The sequence below is a fragment of the Aethalodelphis obliquidens genome, unplaced genomic scaffold (genome assembly GCF_003676395.1).
Source record: "Aethalodelphis obliquidens isolate GAN/ISIS:26980383/991018 unplaced genomic scaffold, ASM367639v1 scaffold9, whole genome shotgun sequence".
NCBI lineage: Eukaryota > Metazoa > Chordata > Mammalia > Artiodactyla > Delphinidae > Aethalodelphis > Aethalodelphis obliquidens.
Window position 1 is genome coordinate 37,984,952 of NW_020837953.1, and position 21,398 is coordinate 38,006,349.

General features: G+C 50.0%; 1 protein-coding gene and 1 long non-coding RNA gene across 6 annotated transcripts in view; one reads left to right on the forward strand and one right to left on the reverse strand.

Moving 5' to 3' along the window:
• Positions 1–711: 711 nt before the first annotated feature.
• Positions 712–4,040, reverse strand: LOC113622116 (uncharacterized). The gene is made up of 3 exons (XR_003433407.1): positions 3,120–4,040; positions 2,245–2,387; positions 712–1,236 (listed from the first exon to the last, which is right to left on the reverse strand). It is a non-coding gene; the product is annotated as an uncharacterized LOC113622116 (long non-coding RNA).
• Positions 4,041–10,223: 6,183 nt separating this feature from the next.
• Positions 10,224–21,398, forward strand: part of CAPZB (capping actin protein of muscle Z-line subunit beta) — a 135,761-nt gene continuing 124,586 nt past the window's right edge. For 2 of the 5 annotated variants that reach the window (XM_027109949.1, XM_027109950.1), the window contains exon 1: positions 10,224–10,424. In XM_027109949.1, coding sequence (XP_026965750.1) covers positions 10,422–10,424 — 3 coding nt within the window. In that variant the 5' untranslated portion in view covers positions 10,224–10,421. Of the gene's footprint in view, positions 10,425–11,163; positions 11,691–14,509; positions 14,582–21,398 lie in introns of those variants that run through there. The other 3 variants (XM_027109947.1, XM_027109945.1, XM_027109948.1) reach the window with 3 other exon arrangements.

The following is a 21,398-nucleotide window of genomic DNA, read 5'->3' on the forward strand; positions in this document are numbered from 1 at the left end:
TAAATAGGTCACCATGTCTAGCCTGGTCTGAGGCATTAACAACCTCAACAAGGTCCTCGTATGCTCTGCACTCCAATGGTTCACTTGAACAAAAAATAAAGCTGAATGAAAATAAAAACAAAAATAAACAAATGGCTATTTCTCCAAAGAAGACACACAGATGGCCAAAAAGCACATGAAAACATGCTCAACATCACCAATTAGAGAAACGTCAATCAAAACTACAATGAGGTATCACCTCACACAGGTCAGAATGGCCATGATTAAAAAACCTACAAACAGTAAATGCTGGAGAGGGTGTGGAGAAAAGGGAACCCTCCTACACTGTTGGTGGGAATGTAAATTGGTACAGCCAGTATGGAGAACAGTATGGAGGTTCCTTAAAAAACTAAAAATAGAGCTACCATATAACCCAGCAATCCCACTACTGGGCATATACCCAGAGAAAACCATAATTCAAAAAGACACATGCACCCCAATGTTCACTGCAGTACTATTTACAATAGCCAGGACATGGAAGCAACCTAAATGCCCATTGACAGACGAATGGATAAAGAAGATGTGGTACATATATACAATGGAATATTACTCAGCCAGCAAAAGAACGAAATTGGGTCATTTGTAGAGACGTGGATGGATCTAGAGACTGTCATACAGAGTGAAGTAAGTCAGAGAAAAACAAGTATCGTATATTAACACACATATGTGGAACCTAGAAAAATGGTACAGATGAACCGGTTTGCAGGGCAGAAATAGAGACACAGATGCAGAGAACAATGGGCTTCATTCATAGGGCACCATATTCCAGCTCTGTTCTAATTGCTTGTGATATGACTCATGGTCCCTGCCTCAAGGAGCCCAGAGAGCAGTAGGGGCAAATTACAAGTGAAAAGGTGTACCTAGTACAGCATTTCCACGGGAACACAAAGAAAGAAGCCCCAAACTCAGCTTTTGAGGGGACAGGCAGAAAATACTGCATGAAGGAGGAGGTGACCATTCTTCTGAGTCTGAAGGGTTAGCTTTAGATGCATTGTAGAGGTCATCCCAAGCCTAGCGGGCAGCTGGCCGGCCAGCTTAATAAATTAAATATGAATTCTCCCAAATATGCATATTAAAGCTCCAACAGCTGGCCCACATTTGAGAAGCTTTTCTCTAACTCTGAGCAAGACCTCGCGGATGGTCAGGATACAAATACTTCCAGTCCAGCAGAAGGCAGCTGTGAGTTCTCCCAGGTACCTATTAGAAAAGCAAAAACAGGACTTCTCTGGTGGCGCAGTCGTTAAGAATCCATCTGCCAATGCAAGGGACATGGATTTGAACCTTGGTCTGGGAAGATCCCACATGCCATGGAGCAACTAAGCCCGTGTGCCACAACTACTGAGCCTGCGCTCTAGAGCCTGCGAGCCACAACGACTGAAGCCCACGTGCCTAGAGCCTGTGCTCCGCAACAAGAGAATCCACCGCAATGAGAAGCCCGCGCACCGCAACGAAGAGTAGCCCCCACTCGCTGCAACTAGAGATAGCCCGTGCACAGCAACGAAGACCCAATGCAACCAAAACTAAAAATAAATTAATTAAAAAAAAAAAGCAAAAACAAAAGCCCCGAGAGGATGATGTCTAACCTCAGACAAAGCATCCCCTTGGCACTGATGATTTTGGAGTGTGTTTTTGTTTGTTTTTTGAATTTTATTTATTTTATACAGCAGGTTCTTATTAATTATCCATTTTATACATATTAGTGTATAAATGTCAATCCCAATCTCCCAATTCATCACACCACCGCCCTGCCACTTTCCCCTCTTGGTGTCCATACGTTTGTTCTCTACATACGTGTCTCTATGGGGTATGTTTAAAAGAAGTGGAGTGCTAATGGTCTGATTCTCTCCACCTTCTTGCTACGTGTTCTTTCAGGATGCTGCGGGTGGGAAAAGTTGATCTTAGTGGTCTAGCTGAGGCTGCCTCCTCTGTAAACCACACAGTGTTCTGTCTACAGAGGAAATCAGCATTTTGTGTGCCTGTACTCATTCCTGCTTAGGGTTCTAATGATGAGAAATTTCTGAGACCCAAAAGGAGCCTGTTTTGATCATTTGCATGAGCTTACCCAGAATGCATGCTTGTAGTGACCATCTGGGGTTTTTTTCTGCTCTTCAGCATCCCTTTCTCCTTCTTTTGTGAATAGTACCCTGATTCCCCTCCCCATTACGTGGGAAACAGTTCCCCTCCCCCATTACAGGGTCCCCATACCTGCGAGCTCCAGGGGTGGGGACGTGACTGAGGCCTGCTGGTAACTGAGGCCGTGAGCGTGGATGAGATTGTCTAAGGAGAAGATGCAAAGTCAGAGGAGGAGAGAACCCCATCATTTAGGGGTTGCGTAGAAGAGGATGAGTCTGCAAGGAATGGAGAAGGAGCAGTCAGAGAGGTAGGACTGAGACCAGGAGAGTCATGCAACATCATGGAAGCCTGTGAACCAAAGTGCTTTAAGGAGGAAGAAGTGACCAATAGTGTCAAGTACTCCTGGGGAGTCAAAGGAGCTGAGGATTGAAACATGTCCATGTGCTTTTCGACATGGAGGTAGGGGTGACCTGAGGGTCATTTCTGTGGAGGAGAGATGGAACAGAGGGGAAGTAGAAGTGGAGAGAGGAAATACTGACAATTCTGTAGCTGAGAAAGACAGGAGATAGGGTGGTGGGCTAGAGGGATCCATGTAGGCTTTTTCCTTCTTTCTCTTTCTTCCTTTTTTTTTTTTTTTTAACATATGAGACACTTATGCATGTTTAAAACCACAGTAATCATCTAGTTGAGAGGGAGTAATTCAACAATCTGGGGAGAGATGGGATAATTGAGGTGCTTGAAAAAAACAGAATCCCCGAGCGGGAATATTGTTTACTGCATTTCCCACATTTACCTGATGGACCATCCCTCTTCAGGCAGAGTTTAATTAGTGTTCTGCAGGGAGCACTGTGGCCCAAATTAGGTCAAGGGCCTATCCTCAAACCAAGGCCACACTTTGGCTTCAGTCAATCAGGATCCTGTCCTCAGAAGCTGGGGGTGGGCTCAACTCCGCGCAAACTAAACATCTGAGAATGAGGAAGGGTTAAGTTGTAGAAAAGACCACTAACCCGGCTGAAGATGGGGAAGATGGAATTACCAGGCGACGTATCTTCCCTCCCGGTACTCCTCCTAATGCAGATCCTTACATTGAATCCCACTAAAACTTTAGTATATGGAGGTAGAATGTTCAAGGGATATGGTCAATAAAATTAAAAAATGAAAAAAAGTAAATCAACTATACTTCAATAAAATTTTAAAAAACAGATATGGTTTAAACCCCTTGTCTGTAGAAGTCAGTGTAGTGAGGGGTCAAAAGTTGGCGAATTCTAGGGTTCTTTGCTATCTCCAGAGACACAGTGAAACATCTAAAACCACTGTTAGTAATCTGAGAAGATCCCCACCTCAGCGAGCACGTTCTGGCCTGTTAACATCAGAGGCGATTTAGGAGCTAAACAAGCCCCAGCCCCCTGGAATGACCGTGCATTTATTAAGCCAACATTTCCAGCTGTGGAGACTTAATTGAAGGAGGAAAGATAGAAACCATGTTGGGCAAATGTCTGGGTAATGCCCACTTTACGTGTCTTATATTAGCTGATGAGCATCACAAAAGATTCAGCATATGGTGGAAGGTTGATTGGAGCCTCCGAGGTCCTCAAGATTGCTTCTTCCTTCCTCGGGTGATGGTACTATTTGGTGCGGGACTTCTTCCCGCCCTGCCTCAATTCAGCAAACGCTCATGGGCACCTACTATGTGCAAGTTGCCATGCTGTGTGCTGCTATGTACTGTAGTAACATCGTCTTTTGCTGTTTACAAAGCACTTTCCTACATATGATCTCCATTTAGTGATTCTGAGAATTGAGTTTGAGTCAGAAAGACCAAAGTGAGGATGGGTTCATCCACTTATTTTTTTTTAAAGGTTTTTATTTTTATTTTTTTGGCTGAGCCATGAAGCTTGCAGGATCTTAGTTCCCTGACCAGGGATTGAACCCACGCCCTCGGCAGTGAAAGCACCGAGTCCTAACCACTGGACCGCCAGGGAATTCCCTGTCCACTTATTATCTGTGTGAACTTAGGCAAGTCATTTATCTAAGCTTCAACTTCCTCTTCTACAGAATGGTAATAATAGAATTCCTAGTGCAAAGGACTGTTGGGAAGACTCTGTGAGATAATACAAGAAAAGAGCTTAGCACAGAGTAAGCACTCAATTAAACGTTGCCATTACTTTATTATTCATTCTTGGTCCACTTATTCACACAATAATCCTATGATGCAGATGCTATTATCTTATTTCACAGACCTTCACTGAACACCTATTATGTTCCAGGAGCTGAAGACCCACAGTGACTAAAACAGCATTTAAATACAGAAAAGAAGGGACCCCAGAACTGAGTCCTCAGCAAAGGAAGCAGAGGCATCGAAGGGGACTCAGAGGAACCCTGAGTGCCAAGAGAGGTGTAACAAGGAGGAGAGCGGCCAACTGCAATAATGTCAAGAGGTCAGGGACTTACCTGGTGGTCAAGTGGCTAAGACTCCGTGCTCCCAGTGCAGGGGGCCCGGGTTCGATACCTGGTCGTCTAAGATCCTGCATGCACAATTAAAGATCCCGCATGCGGCAATGAAGATCCCACGTGCCACAAATAAGACCTGGCACAGCCAAATAAATATTAAAAAAATAATAATAGCAAGAGGTCAGCAGTAAGACAAGGCCCCAAAGTGACCACTGGCTTCTGCAACATGAAGTTTCCAAATCAACAAGTGGAGGCAGAAACTCGAGCCAGACTGATTTAAGGAGAAACTGGAGTTGATGTGGAAACAGCCACTGCAGAGAACTCACGAGGTTTTGATGCTAAGGGAAGCAAATAAATGGGGAAGGTGCCTGGAGGGAGATGTGGGATCAAAGAGCTTTTTGTTGTTAAAAACATTTTTTTAGAATATTGGGGCTTTTTTTCTTTTTTTTTTTTTTTTGTGGTATGCGGGCCTCTCACTGTTGTGGCCTCTCCCGTTGTGGAGCACAGGCTCTGGACACGCAGCCTCAGCGGCCATGGCTCACGGGCCCAGCGGCTCTGCGGCATGTGGGATCTTCCCGGACCGGGGCACGAACCCGCGTCCTCTGCATCGGCAGGCGGACTCTCAACCACTGCGCCACCAGGGAAGCCCTGGGGCATTTTTTAAAGCAGGTGGGAATGATCCAGGATAGGGGGAGAAATGAGTGACTAAGGAAGGGAATCCAAAGTAAGGAACTAGAAGTATATTCAATAGCCTGTGATGAACCATAATGGAAAAGAATGTATATGTATGTACAATGAAGTCACTTTGCTGTACAGCAGAAATTAACACAACATTGAAAACCACCTATACGTAAATAAAATAAAATTTTAAAAAAGCACAGGGAACTATATTCAGTATCTTATAATAACCTATAATGGAAAAGGATTGAAAAAAGGCATATATATACGTATAAGTGAATCACTTTGCTGTACATCTGAAACTAACACAATATTGTAAACCAACGATACTTCAATTCAAAAAAAGCAAGCAGGGAAGGCAGAAAACCTGGGCAAGATGCAGATATTTGGTAGAGGAGAGGGTTCCTGTCTGACTCTATCATGTCTGTGAAGTATGAGGCAAGCTCATCTGCTTAGAGTGAAGGATGAGAAGGGGACAAAGGAAGAAGACTGAAAAATCATCCTTGTAGGGTGTGGGGAATTGAATACAGCAGGAAAATACAGTAGGAAGGCTAGGCAGGACTGGGGATTCAGCTGAAATTCATGGACATCAACTTAAAGTGACATCTGCCAGTTTTAATTTTCCAGCAATATTCAGATATTCTGATACAGGTAAAGAGTAGGGGAAGAGCTGGGTTTAACTAGAGCTGGGCAAGCTAGAAGGAGAGAGAGGGGCAAAGGGGTTATGGGGTTTTGCAAGGAAGTGAGTATATTGATTATGACTGAGTGGGTGAGGAGGGAAGTGAGTACCAGTGGGAAAATAAATGCAAAAATCTGGCAGACTCAAAAGGTTTGCAGGTCTGGATGAGGTTGAAGAAATGCTTGTGTGTGATACTGCAGTAAAGATGTTAAAGTCAGATTTGAGATTTTGTGATTGTGTTTTCTGAGATAGTGCAATTCCTGGTGAGAATGAGTCTGCTTTAAGACCATGGGAGTGGGTATTTGGGGGCGGGGGAACTCAATGGTGGGGAAGAAATCGGTGAGACGTCAATAAGATTTCTCATGAAAGGGAACCCTCCTACACTGTTGGTGGTAATGTAAATTGGTGCAGCCATTATGGAAAAAAGTATGGAGGTGCCTTCAAAAACTAAAACTAGAATTACCACATGATCCAGCCATCCCGCTCCTGGGCATATATCCAAAGAAAACTGTGATTTGAAAAGATACATGCACCCCAATGTTCATAGCAGCACTATTCACAAAAGCCAAGACATGGAAGCAACATAAATGTCCATCGACACATGAATGGATAAAGAAGATCTGGTACACACACACAGGAGTATTATTCAGCCATCAAAAAGAACAAGGGACTTCCCAGGCAGTCCAGTGGTTAAGACTCTGCACTTCCACTGCAGGGGGCTCGGGTTCGATCCCTGGTCGGGGAACTAAGATCTCACATGCTATGTGGCGCGGCCAAAAAAAGAGAACAAAATAATGTCATTTGCAGCAGCATGGATGGACCTAGAGATTATCCTACTAAGTGAAGTAAGTCAGACAGAGGAAGACAAATGCCATATGATGTCACTTGTATGTGGAATCTAAAATATGATACAAATGAACTTATTTACAATAGAAATAGACTCACAGAGAAAACAAACTCATGGTTACCAAAAGGGAAAGGGGTGCAGAGATAAACTAGGAGTTTGGGGTTAGCAGATAAAAACTACTATATATAAAATAAACAAAAAGGTCCTACTGTATAGCACAGGGAACTACATTCAATATCTTGTAATAAACTCTAATGAAAAAGAATACCTATGTGTATAACTAAATCACTTTGATGTGTATAACTAAATCACTTTGCTGTATACCAGAAACTAACACAACATTGTAAATCACCTATACTTCAATTAAAAATAAAGAAAAAAATAAGATATCTCATGGATTATGCTTACGGATGCTCAAGTCATAAAGTAAGGTGCAGGAGGTGAGGTGGAGGTCAGTTCATGAGAAAAAGGAGGGGTGGCAGGTTGAAAAATATGATAGTATGAACTTCAAGGAGATTAGGTTTTGAAAAGAGGAAAGAAGAAACAGTACTAAAAATATTAATGGCGTTTGCCTCCTACCCACAGGCTCTCAAAGGCAGCTGTGTTTAATGCCACATGCCCCCATGTTCACAGCAACAGTTGACTGGTCAAGGGGTGGGATCTGACCTGTGGGCAGCCAAGCTGTGGGCTGGCCAGTGACCTGTCCAATGAGATGTCATCATTAAAGATGAGATAACTGGATTCTGTCTTGGGACTTGAACTATGAAACGCAAAAGAATCTGCCAGTTAATAGAATGAGCTGCTGCAGAGAATAAAGGAGGGACAAAGGTCACCAGGATGAATCCCATGCAGGCTGAAATGTTGAGGGAATAGGGCTATAAGCAAGCTGAGGATGCCAGACAGTCAAGAATGCAGCAGATGCATCAAAAGCAGCAGAAATGGGGATGTGTGAGAGAGATGGAGTAACCTGTCTCTGAGTTCTGGGTTGGCTCCTGAGCCCGCTTATTATGTGGGAACTTAATTTTTAAAGGTTTTTGAGGAGGGGAGCAACATAATCAGACCTGGGGTTATGAGTGTGGGCTCTGGTCCCAGACTGCCTGGCTTTGAAAAAAATTAGCTGTGTGATCTCAGGCAGGTTACTTAACCTCTCTGTGCCTCAGTTTCCTCATCTGTAAAATAGAAATAACAGCACTGCCCTCATAGGGGTGTAAGGAGGATTAAATGAGAAAATACAGGTAATGCATTTTGAATAGCAAGGCTTCCTTTCAATCTTATTTTCTTCAATTAAACAGTTCAAATGTCACTTCTTTCACAAAACTTTCCTTCATGCTTTTATCTCTTAGCTTCCAGGAGGGACACCACCTTCTCGTGGTCTTCCTCCCTCCTCCTAGGTCACTATTCCTTCTCAGGCTCCTTGCTGGTTCCTCTTTCTCTTCTTGACCTCTTCTCTCTACGTTGATCTCCCAAGTGAGCTCACCTAGGTGTCTCGTGCTTTTAAGTACCTCAAAATATCATTTATTAGCTGACAGTTCTCATAAATTATCACCAACTCCAAACTTTCATATCTGATTACTTGACATCTCTATTTAAAAATCTCCAAAAGACATCTCAAACATAACTTGCCCCAAACTGACTGTTACCAGCTCCTGCCCCTACAATCTTCCACAGATCGATAAATGGCAAGTCCTTCCAGTGCTGATGACGCTAAAATTCTTAGCATCATCCGACTCCTTTCTTCTTCTCATGCCCACTAAGCATCTGCGTCTCTCTGCTGTGTGACCTTGGTTTTACCTCCCTGGGCCTCTGAGGATTAAACGAGTTATTATTTGTAAAGTGCATAACAACATCCATCACATAGAAAGCCTCATATAAGTGCTTTTGAAATAAATAAAAAATGCCTTCAATACAGAAAGAGCTTCCTAACGGCCCTAGTCCCCCTACAGTCCATTCAGAACACAGCAATCTCCTGATCCTTTGAAAGGCCAGGCCAGATCCTGTCACTGCTCTGCACCTCTTTGACCTCAGCTCCTGGGGCTCTCCCCTTGCTCAGTCTGGGCCAGTGCCTCCTTGTGCCACCAACACACCAGGGACTGTCCCCATCGGATCTTTGCCCCTGTTGTTCCTTGTGCCTCCCTCTGATCAAATGTTAGTTCTCTGCTGGCCCCACTTTGCTAATCTGCCTGCCCGTTCCCTCACTCTGATTTTTCCTCCCCATCTCTATTTTTACTTAGTAGCTGGTTGTCTCCCCTCCCCGGGTTCAAACTCTGCAACAACACGGATGGTCTTGTTCATTGCTCTATCCCTAGAGCCTAGAACAGTGCTTGGTACACAGTAGATGCTCAATAAATACTTACCAAGTGAAAATTCCAAAGTGCCACGCCCTTTTCTGAATTCCCGTAATACAGGTCTGAATCATTCTTGTGGTACTTACCTGTATCGTTTTTTATGCAGTTTACAATTTTATACAGTTTACAATCTTTATACAGTTTTTCAAATAGTTTACAATCTTTATACAGTTTACAATCCCCTCACGGGTGACCCGATTTGAATCTCACAAAAGAGAGAGAGAGAGCAAACTAGGGAAGGCAGTTATTATTAGCAGGGCCTCCTGCCTTCTAGACCAAGCTTAACAAATATTTGTTGAATGAAGAGAAAAAAAAATTTCTGAGTCACTCTGTGGAATGAGGCAGCCCCACTCGGCAAATGGGAGGGTTCTCTGTAGGACATGTAAAAATACTCTTAATATCTAACATTTATTGCGCCGGTTTTTCTCATTTCTACCTGTGTGGTCCTCACAGCATTCCCGTAGCAGGTAGCTGTGAGAGCATCTTTATGTCCTGTCCTGTTCACCTCTGTTATCTTTGGTGCCTCAAACAAGGCCTGGTATGTGGTAGGTGCTCAGTGAGTGATGTGGGCCGAGGCTCCTTTTTTGGAGCTCGGGCCCAGGTGCAGCGACTTGCTCCAGGTCCCACGCGGAGCAAGTGGCAGCGCTGGGATTCCATCTCAGGTTCGCTCACTACTCTCTCTCTCCGGGATGGGCCTGCCCCGCGGGCCGCACCAGTTCCGGGTGCGCCGCAGGAGCGAGCGCGTGCACCGGGTGGGGCGGGGAGGGACTGACCCCTCCCAGCCCCAGCGCCTTCCGCATCCCCGCCCGGAGGCCGACGGGCACCGTCCCTGTGCCGCCCCGCGCTGCTGCACCCACAGGGCCGGGCGTTGGGTCTAGCAGCGGGTAGAAGGTACTCCCCCGGCCCGGACTCCTGCCCCCACCACTCAACCCAACCCCGCGCCCCGAGCCCTGTGCCGGCCCACCCATCCTGCGGCCGCCCACCCATCCTGCGGCCACCGCGCCCCGCCCCGCTCCACCCGCAGTCCCCGCCCCTCACTTCCCCGTTTCGGCGCTCCTCCCCCCGTGCCGCGCTCCATACTTGGCGATCGCTGCGGCCCTGCGTGCTCATTGGCCGAGAGCCGGCTGCGTGGGGGGCGGGCCCGGGCCGGGCCGGGGCGGGGAAGGAAGGTGGCGGCGGCCCGGCGCGGGAGGAGGGAGGTGCTGACCCGGATGTTCACTCCTGGGCACCCGGGGAAGTGGAAGCGCCGGGCCCTGCTGCGGGGGGGAGAGCCACAGACGCCGGGACCGGGACCGCCGCCGCCGCCGCCACAATGGTAAAGGCCCGACGTCCCCCTCCCCCAGGTCCGGGGGCCCCGCCGGAGCTCGCGTCCGCCTTCCCCCACCCACCCCCGGCCCGCGAAGGGTGGGTTCCCCCGGGTGGGGGAGGGGCGGGGTCCCGGAGCCCAGGTAGACACCATCCCTGCCCGCTCAGGAGGGGGCGGCCGGCCTGGGCGGCTTGGGTGGGCAGCGACCCTGCCTCCCGTTCCCAACCCCCGCCCTTGGCTCAAGCTGGGCTCCCACACTCCCCTTCTGGGGCGAGACTAGTCTCCCGCGTAGCCCAGGCTAGACCCTCCTGGACTGGTGGTCCAGGCCAGGCACCCCCTCCGGGGACCCAGGCGTAGTCCCCCTTTCTCCTCCCCATGGCCCGGGCTAGGTCCCCAGCCCCAGCCCCTACGGCCCAGGCTAGGCCGTCGTTTCTTCCTCCCAGGGTCCAGGCTAGGCCTCTGTCCCCCACCTACCCCCTTCTCCATGGCCTCAGTCCGGACCCCCGTTAGCCCCTTATCCATGGCTTCAACCTGCATTTGTTCCCCTGTTCTCCATGGCTTCAGCCTGAATCTTTTCTTCTCTTCATGGTCTTAAGTCTGGACCCCCTCCCCCTCCTCCGCCCCTGGCCCCCGCCTGGACGTCACTCCCTTCCCCCCACTCCCTGGTCCGTTTCCCAGGACTTCTCACCACTCTCGGCGTAGCCTGCGTCAGCCTCACTCTGTCCGGGGCTTTACCCTTCCTCCAGGGCCCGGCTCCCTGCCCTGCCCCTGACCCAGGTGGTCCCCTCCGCTCTACCTAGGGCGAACCTTCTTTGCCGCCCCTGGGAAGTGAGAGTAGCTCTCCAGCCCGGGTGGGGATGGGGGTCCCGAGGCTGTGCGTTCTCAAGTTGGAGCGGTGCCCCTTCTGGAAGGCCGTCTGGGAGCGAGCGAGGGCAGGGCGGGCATCTGTATGCCGGGAAGGCAGCGCGGCGCTCTGCGGGCGCTTCCCGCGGCCGCCGCCTGGGTGCCGCGGGGTGCGGTGCTGGCGGAGCGTCCTGCTGGGACCCGCGGCGCCGGGGCGTGTGCGAGAGCCGAGGGATGAGGATGGGGGAGCCGCGGGACGGGGATGAACGCACAATCGCCCTTGTGAGGCCGCTGCCGTTGGGAGGCCCCCGGGCCCCGAGGCCAACAGACGGCCCGGACACAATGTACCCCAGCAGGCGCAGCCTCCCTTTCCCCCTCAGCTGTCAGCTCGTGAGGGTTGGAACTGCTGATAATGGAGGTGCCTCGGATCAGGTGAGCCAGACTCCGAGGGAGAGCTCGCTCCACTCGTGCTGTTTGTTTTGGTAATGAAGGCAGGTACTCTGGCGGCGCTCTGACCGGCCCGAGGTTTCACCTAGGCCCCGACCAGTGAGTCCGCCCTCCCTCCACTTTGGAACCTTCTGCAGGGCAGGCCCAGCACCCAGGTTGGAAGAGCCCCAGGGCTTCTGCCTCACGTGGCCAAGGCATCTTTGAAGGGTGGACTGAGATTAAGGGTGGCCACCTGCTCCTCTGGCCCGGTGCTGGCAGGTGTTTGCATGTGGACTTTGGGCCCCAAAGAGTTTTGGGGCTCTAGGTTCCTTGTTTAAGGAAGGGATGTTGCTTCTGAACTAGGCTGACTAATTCAGAGTGGCTGAGTTTTTTCTTCATGCCTTCCTGTATGTTGATGAAAAGCGTGGCCATTGTTATTGGACTTCTCCGATAGCAGTCCCAGGCCTGGGTGGGGAAGGACTTCTCCAGGACAGTTTTGGGTGAGGACTTGGAGTGAGGTTTGCTGTCAGGACAAAAACAGGGGAGGATGGTTGGGATGGCCAGGTGGGGCTGCTCAAGGCAGCATCTCTGGCAGTGGGGGGGGGGGGGGGAGCATCTTGCCTTGGCCCTCAGTGCCTGAGTCTCCAGACCTGATGGGAAGATGCCTGTAATGACCCAGAAGGAACAGGATGATACATGAGGCTTCTCAGGAGTCCTGTATTTGGGTCTTACCTGGATAATCTGTAAGGACTGTGGAAGGGGTGGAGGAAAAAGGCTAACTTTTCTGTGGGGAGTGGGAGCGGGGCGGGGGGCTACTAGGTGCCAGACACTGTGCTCTGTGCTCCACTTACTTAATCCACACAGAACCCTTTGAGGGATGCTGTGTATTACCATTTTACAGGTGAAGAAGCTGAGGCTCAGGGCATGGAGGAACTTCCTCAAGATGTTGCTTAGTTGACGGGAGCACATCTGATAGGCTCTAAACTGCATCCTTTCCGTTGTCCCAGGCTGCTTATGTGTTCCTGGTGATGCAGGCTTATTTAACGTGAGCTCTTTGAGGGCAGCGGTTTTTGTCTTTTGTTTTGCATGTCTGTATCCCTGGGGCCTAGAACAGTACCTGGCACTGAAGGAAATAGCTTGGGGTGTGTCTTGAACTTAGCCACTTGGATTTCATACTCATTCTCTCAGTAACTCGTTCTTAGTATCCCCTAGGCTTGTAGGTAATTTCTGACTGCTTATTGTTCAGTTTATCCCCTACTTGAATATTCTGTCTAAGAAACCAGTGTAGACAGTTGGAGTAGGACAGAAGTGGTGGTGTGGGGTTGCATAATAGGTAAATGTATTAAAACCACTGTGGTTTTATTTTCAGTAGGGTTGATGGTAGAGAAACCAGCTAGATCTCAGTTATCCATCGAGGGAAACAGCAGTTTGAGAGTCTAAAGTGCGCTGGACTTTGGAGAAAACTCCGTGATTTCTGTTGGCATCAGTTACGAATGCATAAGCAAATGGAATTTACTTGCATTCTCTTAGCAGGTAATGATCTCCCACTATCTGTAAGTGCTTTATAGTTTCAAAGCACTTTTCCTTACCCAGCTCTAGCTTCTAATTTAGGAATTATTGTCCTAATTTAGAGTTATGATTCTGATGCTGGATGGTGGGGCTGTAGCATGCAGGGATGGGCCAGGCCCCCCTCATGAGTTGTCCCTCCAGCTCCCAGATGGTTTGGCCTGACAAGAGATGATAGGAGAAGCCTGTTATATTGTTACAAGGTGGAACAATACAGTTGGTGTCTTGGCTGGTCTGGTGTAGACCTCCTGGTGTAGGTCTAGACCTCCTGGTGTAGGTCTAGCTCCACTCAGACCCCACATGTATATGCAGCCTTGTTTATTTAAACCCAACTGGCTGCTCTTTGGTGGAATGCTTGAAAAAAGTAGCCAACGATCCATAGCTTGAGATTAAAGAGATGCTAAATCATGTTTGTTTTAATAAATTTATTTATTTTAGTTTTGGCTGCTTTGCGTCTTTTGATGCTGTGCACTGGCTTTTTCTCTAGTTGCAGCAAGCAGGGGCTACTCTTTGTTGGGGTGCACGAGCTTCTCATTGCGGTGGCTTCTCTTGTTGCGGAGCACGGGCTCTAGGCGCAGGGACTTCAGTAGTTGTGGCACGCGGGCTCAGTAGTTGTGGCTTGCGGGCTCTAGAGCGCAGGCTCCGTAGTTGTGGCGCACAGGCTTAGTTGCGGCGTGCGCGGCGTGTGGGATCTTCCCGGACCAGGGCTCGAACCCGTGTCCCCTGCATTGGCAGGAGGATTCTTAACCACTGGGCCACCAGGGAAGCCCTAAATCGTATGTTTGAAAGCAGATATTCCTATTTATAACTCAGAAGTCCTGTTCTTCTTTTACATTCCTTGGGGGAGGGGAGAGGACAGATGACTGACAGCACAGGGAAATGGTGGCTGCGCAGGTACTTTGAACCTTGAGACTCCTGCTTCCCAGGCTGCGAAACTCTTGGCATTAGGCAAAGACAGTGGTGTGTTAGGAGTTGCTTGAAGCTCATGGGTGTATTTATGAAGTGCCTTCTCTGTGCTGCCCTATGTGCTCAGGACAAGGAAGCCTGGTAAAAAAGGCAAACAGGTCCACGCCTTCACAGCTTATGTTGTTCGGCAGGGAGGCGTGTCACTCTTACCTACAGGTTAAGGAAGCAGAGCCTTGTTTAATGTAACTGCAAGCACACTTGGATGAGATAACGCAGGAGACTTCAGAGAAAGTTGGGGCTTGTGCCCGGCTTCAGCCCCGGCCTTGAGGAGCACGCCTGCCCTTGTTTGGCCGCCACCACTGAGGTGAATGGCACTGCATACGCGGTCTGTCCCCTGCAGACCAGAAGCTCTCCCAGCCGGGAAGGTTTGTGCCACAGAAGTCCTGCCCTTCTCACCTGGGTAGCTACCATTGATTGAGGATCTACCGTCATCCAGAAACCTGAGGTAGGACTTAGGTCCTACCCCACCCCATGATGGATGCTCGAAAGCTTGAGTGGCTGGTGTGAGGGGCGGGCCTGGGACTTGGCTCTGGGTCCCCCCGACTCCTGTCCCGGAGGCTCACTCTGTTTCTCAGAAACAGTGAGAAGTAGGGCTCACAGTACAGGCTCTTGTCCCATTTCTCCTGGAGGCAGATCCCACCAGTGAGAGTGGGGTGTGGAAGTCCAAAGGGTACAAGATCACCCACGTTAAGACCAGCGAGAGTATTGCCATTTCCAAACTAAGGCTTTTAGAGATCAACGCTCTGGTGTGAGGACGTGGAGCCTTGCCTGCTGCCACGAGCCCCGGCATCGCGTGCGAAGTTAGGACTTAGGAGCCAGACAGCCTTGGGCTAATAACAGTACCTCCTCATAAGGCTGTTAGGAGGATTAAATGAGATAATACTTGTCAAGTGCTTTGAACAGCATCTGGCACATAATCATATGTGTAGTGACTATTATTATCACCATTTACAGATGAGGTTCAAAGGGTAAGTGGATAGTCCCTTTATAGCTACTAAGTGGAGGAACTGGGTTTTCTGACTTCAGAGGTAGACCCGTTTTCTCCACTGCTTACTGCCTGCTGAAGGGATATTTGGAGTTTGCTTGGCTTTGGGCTGTGTCTTGAATGAAGAAAGTCCCTGATAGAGCCAGAGGCTCTACTCCACCACAGAAGACAAGGCTCCCTGTGCTGCTGTAGCCTGATGCTGTATCTCAGGCTCTGGGTGCCTCGTCTGTGCCCGGTGGAGCCCCTTTTGAACTGAGTCCTTGCCCTCTTCCGGGCTTGGAAGAAGAGGGACAGAGCCTGTGAGTTCCGTGAGAGCAGGGACCTTGTCTGGTTCCCACCAACCACCCAGCACCTTGCGCGGGCCGCCTGGCGCTTGGTAAGCGCCTCATAGACGCTGAATGAGGGAGTGGTGAGCACTTTTGTCTTCTGCCTGTGCCACAGAACGTGGGCTTTGGGGTTGGGCTGATCTGGCTTGGAGTCCTGTCTCTGCGACTCAGTGTGTGACCTGCAGTGAGGATCTTACTCTCCCTTGGCCTCGGTTTCTTGATGGGTAACGTGAGGATGGCATTTTATAGGGATACTGGGAGAAAGAAGTGAAAATTGTAATGTGCTTAACCCAGTGCTTGGCGCACAGCAAGTGGTAGCCAGGGTTATTGTTTGTCTTATTTTGCATACTACAGAGTAAGGACACGAAGAGAAGCCGTAATCCCTGTCCTCTAATCCGGAAGGGGAGGCGAGGCGCATCCAGAAAATGAAGTGCAGCAGGGAGGGAGGGGGGAAGGGAAAGCCTTCAGAAGGGCCACTCGTCTGCCCATCCCTGCAGGCTCGCCCGCAGGCAGCCTTGGTGGGGGCTGGGTGTGAACCCGGGGAGACCTTGCCCAGGCGGAGAGGATGGGGTGGGTGCAGGGGCCTGGAACAAGAGCAGAGGTTGGGGTGATGGTCGGCCTTGTGAGTTTGGGGCCCATCCGCAGAGTGGACGGCCAGTGGGGGCGCCTCGGTCTCAGGAGGGAGTTGTGGAGTGCCTGAGTTGCTAAGCTAAAGAGTTTGCGTTTGATCTGGGACAGTGTGGAGCCAGTTAGATATTTGACAGGGCAGGTAGAAATCTGAGGAGGCTGGCAGAGTCGTGGTATTTTAGGAAGAGTCATCTGGCGGTGGTGTGCAGCCGGGAGGGCCCTGGAGGGAGACATTCACAGGCGTTAAGCCTGCGAGGTTCTAAGGGTCCTGGCCGCCCTGGGGATGGATAGGAAGGGGTGGGTGAGAAAGATAAAGATAGGAAGGCAGAGCCAGCCGTGGTGATTTACCGCCTCTGGGCTGAGGGGGAAGCTTCTGCCCCCAGAGCTGCCCTGTTCAGGCATTTGGAGAGGATGCTTTATCATTGACCCAGCAACTATTTTTGGGCAGTTTAAATCCCAGATAGTGGTGCCTGCAAAGCCTTGATATGCTACTAATGCCTGAAGGGGGATTTCAGTCTGGTTAGCCCAGTGTCCCAGCCGCCCAGCCCTCCCGCATGGGCAGGTGGCCCCGAGTCCCGCTCAGCCTGCACGGCCTTCACGTCGCCCTCATCACGCAGGCCCGCCTGCCTCCGGAGCCCGAGCTCAGGACGCTGGGCGCCTCTGCCGCTCACGTTTGTTCCATCAGGTCATTCATTCCGTGGACGCTCACGCAGCAGCCAGACCTATGAGAACACGGGTCTTCAAGTTAAATGGAGGAGGCAAATGGCAACGGGCAGGTCTGAGATTCTGCCTGACTTGGGCATCAGTGCAGGGGCAGCAACACGTCCCTTCTCCCGGCTTCCTCCTGTTCCCGCTCCGCGGCTTTCGGACAGCTCTGGATACCAGTGAGAGAAGCCTTCGTCTGCAACTTTCTAGGGATACATTTCCAGTCTGGTAGTCCTATTTCTTCTAAGGTAGCAACCCTGGCGTTTACACCCACCTGCCCCGGGGGTTTATTGTGAGGATTGAGTGAGTTTGCATGTGGCAAGTGTAGACAGTGCCTGGTACTTCCGTTGGTGCAGCAGGAGTGATTATTTTATTAACATGGATGGTTGATAGATGGTGTTGTATTTAACCTCCCAGGCAGCCTGGATGCAAGTGGTAGTGGCCCCCAGTTCTGCTGAGACCCCGAGAGGCAGAGTCCCCGGGCCACGGCTGGCGATCTGAAGGGCTTCCAGCCCAGTGCTTTCTGGCCGCAAAGCTGTTACCACACTGCAGATTGCAAGCGGTCGTTTCCACTGGCTCAGACCCCTAACTTCTCCACCCACTGCTTAAACTGCTCCGCGAAGCTTCCTCTTCTAGCACTGAACTCAGCAGGACCTTTCTGAGTTAGAATCATGGTTATTTAGCGGGATTTGGGCTAATTGCCTCAAAAGTTTCCATGAGATTTGGGCAGAGGACTCATTACGGTTACCAAGTGAAATATCTTTAGTTTAAAATGTTAGGGTTATGTAAAGATGGTTTTGCACATACTGTTTCTGCTGGGGTCAGTGACGAGCAGCCTCCCACCAAGTGCCCTCTTCCCTTGTCAGTTGCAGCCCTGAGAGGCAGACAGACAGTTCAGGTCTGGCTTGCTCACATGTCATGCTGCTTCTTGAGGCTTCTTCATTATGAGGCTTTGACCCTGAAGGGGTATGTCGGAGTTCACACGGATGGGCTTCCTGCATGCAGTTTTATGCTCAGAAACTGAGAGGAGGAGTGCTTTGTCCACTGCACACTCCTGGTGAAAAGTGATTTAAGGTACTGTGGCCCTGAAAGACCTGCTCTTGAATTTGTCTATTGGCTTTGTTTTTTTATCAGTCCTTGGCTTCTCTGCTGAGCGCAGCTTGGTCAGTGCGTGGTCCCTGGGGCTGGATGTGGACCCAACACAGCAGTGCAGGCTGGGCCACTTCAGGTTCTTGGCTCTGTGAGAGTTTCTTTCTTTCTTTCCTTTTCTTTTTTTTTTTTTTTTGCCACACCACGCGGCATGTGGGATTTTAGTTCCCCAACCAGGGATTGAACCCACGTCCCCAGCATTAGAGCAGAGTCTTAACTACTGGACCACCAGGGAAGTTCTTCTGTGAGAGTTTCTGATGTGTACTGTCCTTGCTTTCTTCTGTTTCCTCTTCCAGACAGCTCCTGTCTCGAAATCTCTTTCAGCCATAGTGGGTATGGAGCCCTGGTTGTCCTGGGATTTGAGGCCTCTGACTTGGTCTTTTTTTTTTTTAAGCACAAACATCATTTGTTTTTACTTTTTTTATAAATGTATTTATTTATCTTTGGCTGCGTTGGGTCTTTGTTGCTGTGCGCAGGTATTCTCTAGTTGTGGCGAGCAGGGGCTACTCTTCGTTGCCGTGTGCAGGCTTGTCATTGCAGTGGCTTCTCTTGTTGTGGAGCACGGGCTCTAGGTGTGCGGGCTTCAGACAGGCTCAGTAGTTGTGGCTCGTGGGCTCTAGAGCTCAGGCTCAGTAGTTGTGGCGCATGGGCTTAGTTGCTCTGCGGCATGTGGGATCTTCCTGGACCAGGGCTTGAATCCATATCCCTTGCATTGGCAGGCGGATTCTTAACCACTGTGCCACCAGGGAAGCCCTCGGACTTGTCTTGAGGAATAGGAATTGGAGGTGCCCTGAGACGACAGTCTTCCTCCCATAGGTTATCGGGTCTCTCTCCTGGACTCTGTACAGTACCACCTCCCTTCTGCCTGTGTTCCTGCCGGATGCACAGGCACTCTCTAATTCTCTCAACCCCAGCTCTGTGAGGCCTGTTTCCTCATCATGCAAATAAGGAAACTGCAGCTCAGAAAGGTTTAGTAACTTGCCTAAGGGCCCTGGCTAGTTAGTGGCAGAGTCAGCGTTCTGATCCAGGTCCATCCGCTCATGCCTGTTGAACTCTGCTGTCCTGTTCCTCTCACTCATGGACCCACCAGGAGGCTTATTTTACAGACGAGGAAACTGAGGTCGAGAGGTTCACCTATAGGTCCAGCCACGGAGGCTGAAGAAGTGTGGGTGTAGCTTAGAAGTTCGGAGGGTTTTTTGGTTCAGGTTGTTGAAAAGGAAAGCAGCTGGAACCTTCGGTCTGTTTCTAGAAAGACACCTGCTAAACCGTAGGGATGCACCTTGGCTTTCTGGGCAGCACCGTTGTTCTTGGCATACATCCTAGTCATTGTGACAGCCCCTCATTGACGACACCATACAGGGTGCCCTGGACTTTTTCCTGTGAAGCCTGTTCCCAGCCTGGGCACCACAGACAGCATCAGGTTGCCCAGGAAGCTGAGGGGAAAGACCATACTGGCTGTTACAATAGTCATATGACCTTGAGCAGCGTGAGCTGGTTACCCTCACGATGCCTAATACGTTCTGTCTCTCGTCCTCGGAGGGAAGACAGATGCTACATCCCCTGCTCAGAGCTGTGAGTACTGTCGCCGTGTTCCACTGTTCCTGGCCCGTGGGCCAGGGCTCCATGGTGTTGGATTGATGAAGGTCTAGTAGGTCCTTACTGAAGGTAAGTGCCCTCCCCGCCACTGGGTTGAACCACATGAACTTGCTGTTTTCCTTGGTCAAAAATGGCTGAATATCAGCATTGCATGTGGTTCAGCCTAATACAGACCAAACTCTAGGGCAGGGCGATGCCGGAGTGAAGCTTTCTAGCAAATGTCCAGATCTCCTTTGGGACATGGGCCCTTGGCCACACCTGGCTTCTCAGGACATCAGTGTTGGGCTCCTAGGAGGTCTGTGTCACTTGAGGTGGGCGTAACAGGAGTGGAAGGAGCTGAGTGTGGGGTCTGCCCTGGGGTTGGGTCGGTGCTCTCCCTCTGGTCGGGCCACTCCTGGCGCTGAAGGCTGTCGGAGGGTCCGGCGGTGGCGGGACCAGGGCCTGGTGGGAACGGGGACCCTAGCTGCGCCGGCATTCACTGCAGCTCCGCCACGTGGCGGGCGCTGAGCAGTTGGCCCACAGTCACACACCTGGCCGTCCTTGGAGTTGAAGGCAGTCTTGATTCTAGAGTCCAAGGCAGTGAAGGGCAGGTTTTGGAGCCTGACCCCCTGGGTCGCGGTCCAAACCTGCAGCCTTGGAGCTTCCTTCACTCTTTGCCTCAGTTTCCTTGTCTCACAGTGAAGTGGTGGGAATAAGAGGATCTATTTCTGATGGACTTAATGAGGATTAAATGGGTTAATACATGTAAAGCCAGACACAGGAGGACATTAACTACTTTTATTAATAGTACTGTGTTATTACCAGCAACATGGACTCTTGGCATGTTATTAGAGCCGAAAGAGACTTGAAATGTGTAAACTCCCTCTGCTTTGTTTGGAAAGAGTTGGGACTTCGCATCTGTGTCCATCTCCCAGAGGAGGCGTTGCCTCTCCTAGAGCTCACTGGAAACACACCCTGTTAGTACAGGCCTTGCCGAGCACGCACCTGCCTCTCCATGAACGGGTTGCTTGAAATGGTGCTTTTGTTCTGGGTTATAATAAAAGTCACTCTTCTGGAAAATGGCTTAATTTTTTTTTCTTTCTTGGCATGAGTGGCCAACCCTGGAGTGCCAGTTACATATGGTGCCCAGCGCCTCTGAGGGGAGCAGGGCAGGGTGCTAATCAGTGAGTCTCATTCCCCCTCTCCCCCGCACCTGCCCTGGATGTTCTGATCCATTTTCTCCTTTTCTGAAGGTGACATGTTTTCCCAGGGGCTCTCAGCTGCTGCTAACCAGGGTTGCATTTGTGAACTGCTACAGACCCACCAGAGTTCACTGCCTCAGGGGTTTCATGTTTTATTTTTAAGAACATGTGTTTAATTTTAAGATATGTAGAGTGTTGGGGTTTAGGGGTATAAGAAAGAGGCAGGATACAGTGGGGGAAAAAACGATTGTTGGAAGGCAGCCTGGTGTAGTATAGTGGAGGAGACCCCTGGACCTGGCTGCTTGGGGACTGTGTGAGCTTGAACTACCTACTTCATCTCTCTGAGCCTCAACTTCCTCATCAGTGAAATGGACGTAATATCCTCCTCTTCACAGAGGATTAAATAAGAGTAACATACATGAAATGCTGTAGCTCAGGCCTCATATGATGGCGCCTCATTATCTACAGCAATCTCATCATTTGTCTTGCAAATTAGCACCATTCCATAGGGAAGAGAATTGGATTGACTAAAAATCCCTGTATTAAGGAGTACTGTAAATCTGAAATGCGGGTGTCATGACGACACTAAGGAGAGGCCCTGACCACCAGCTTC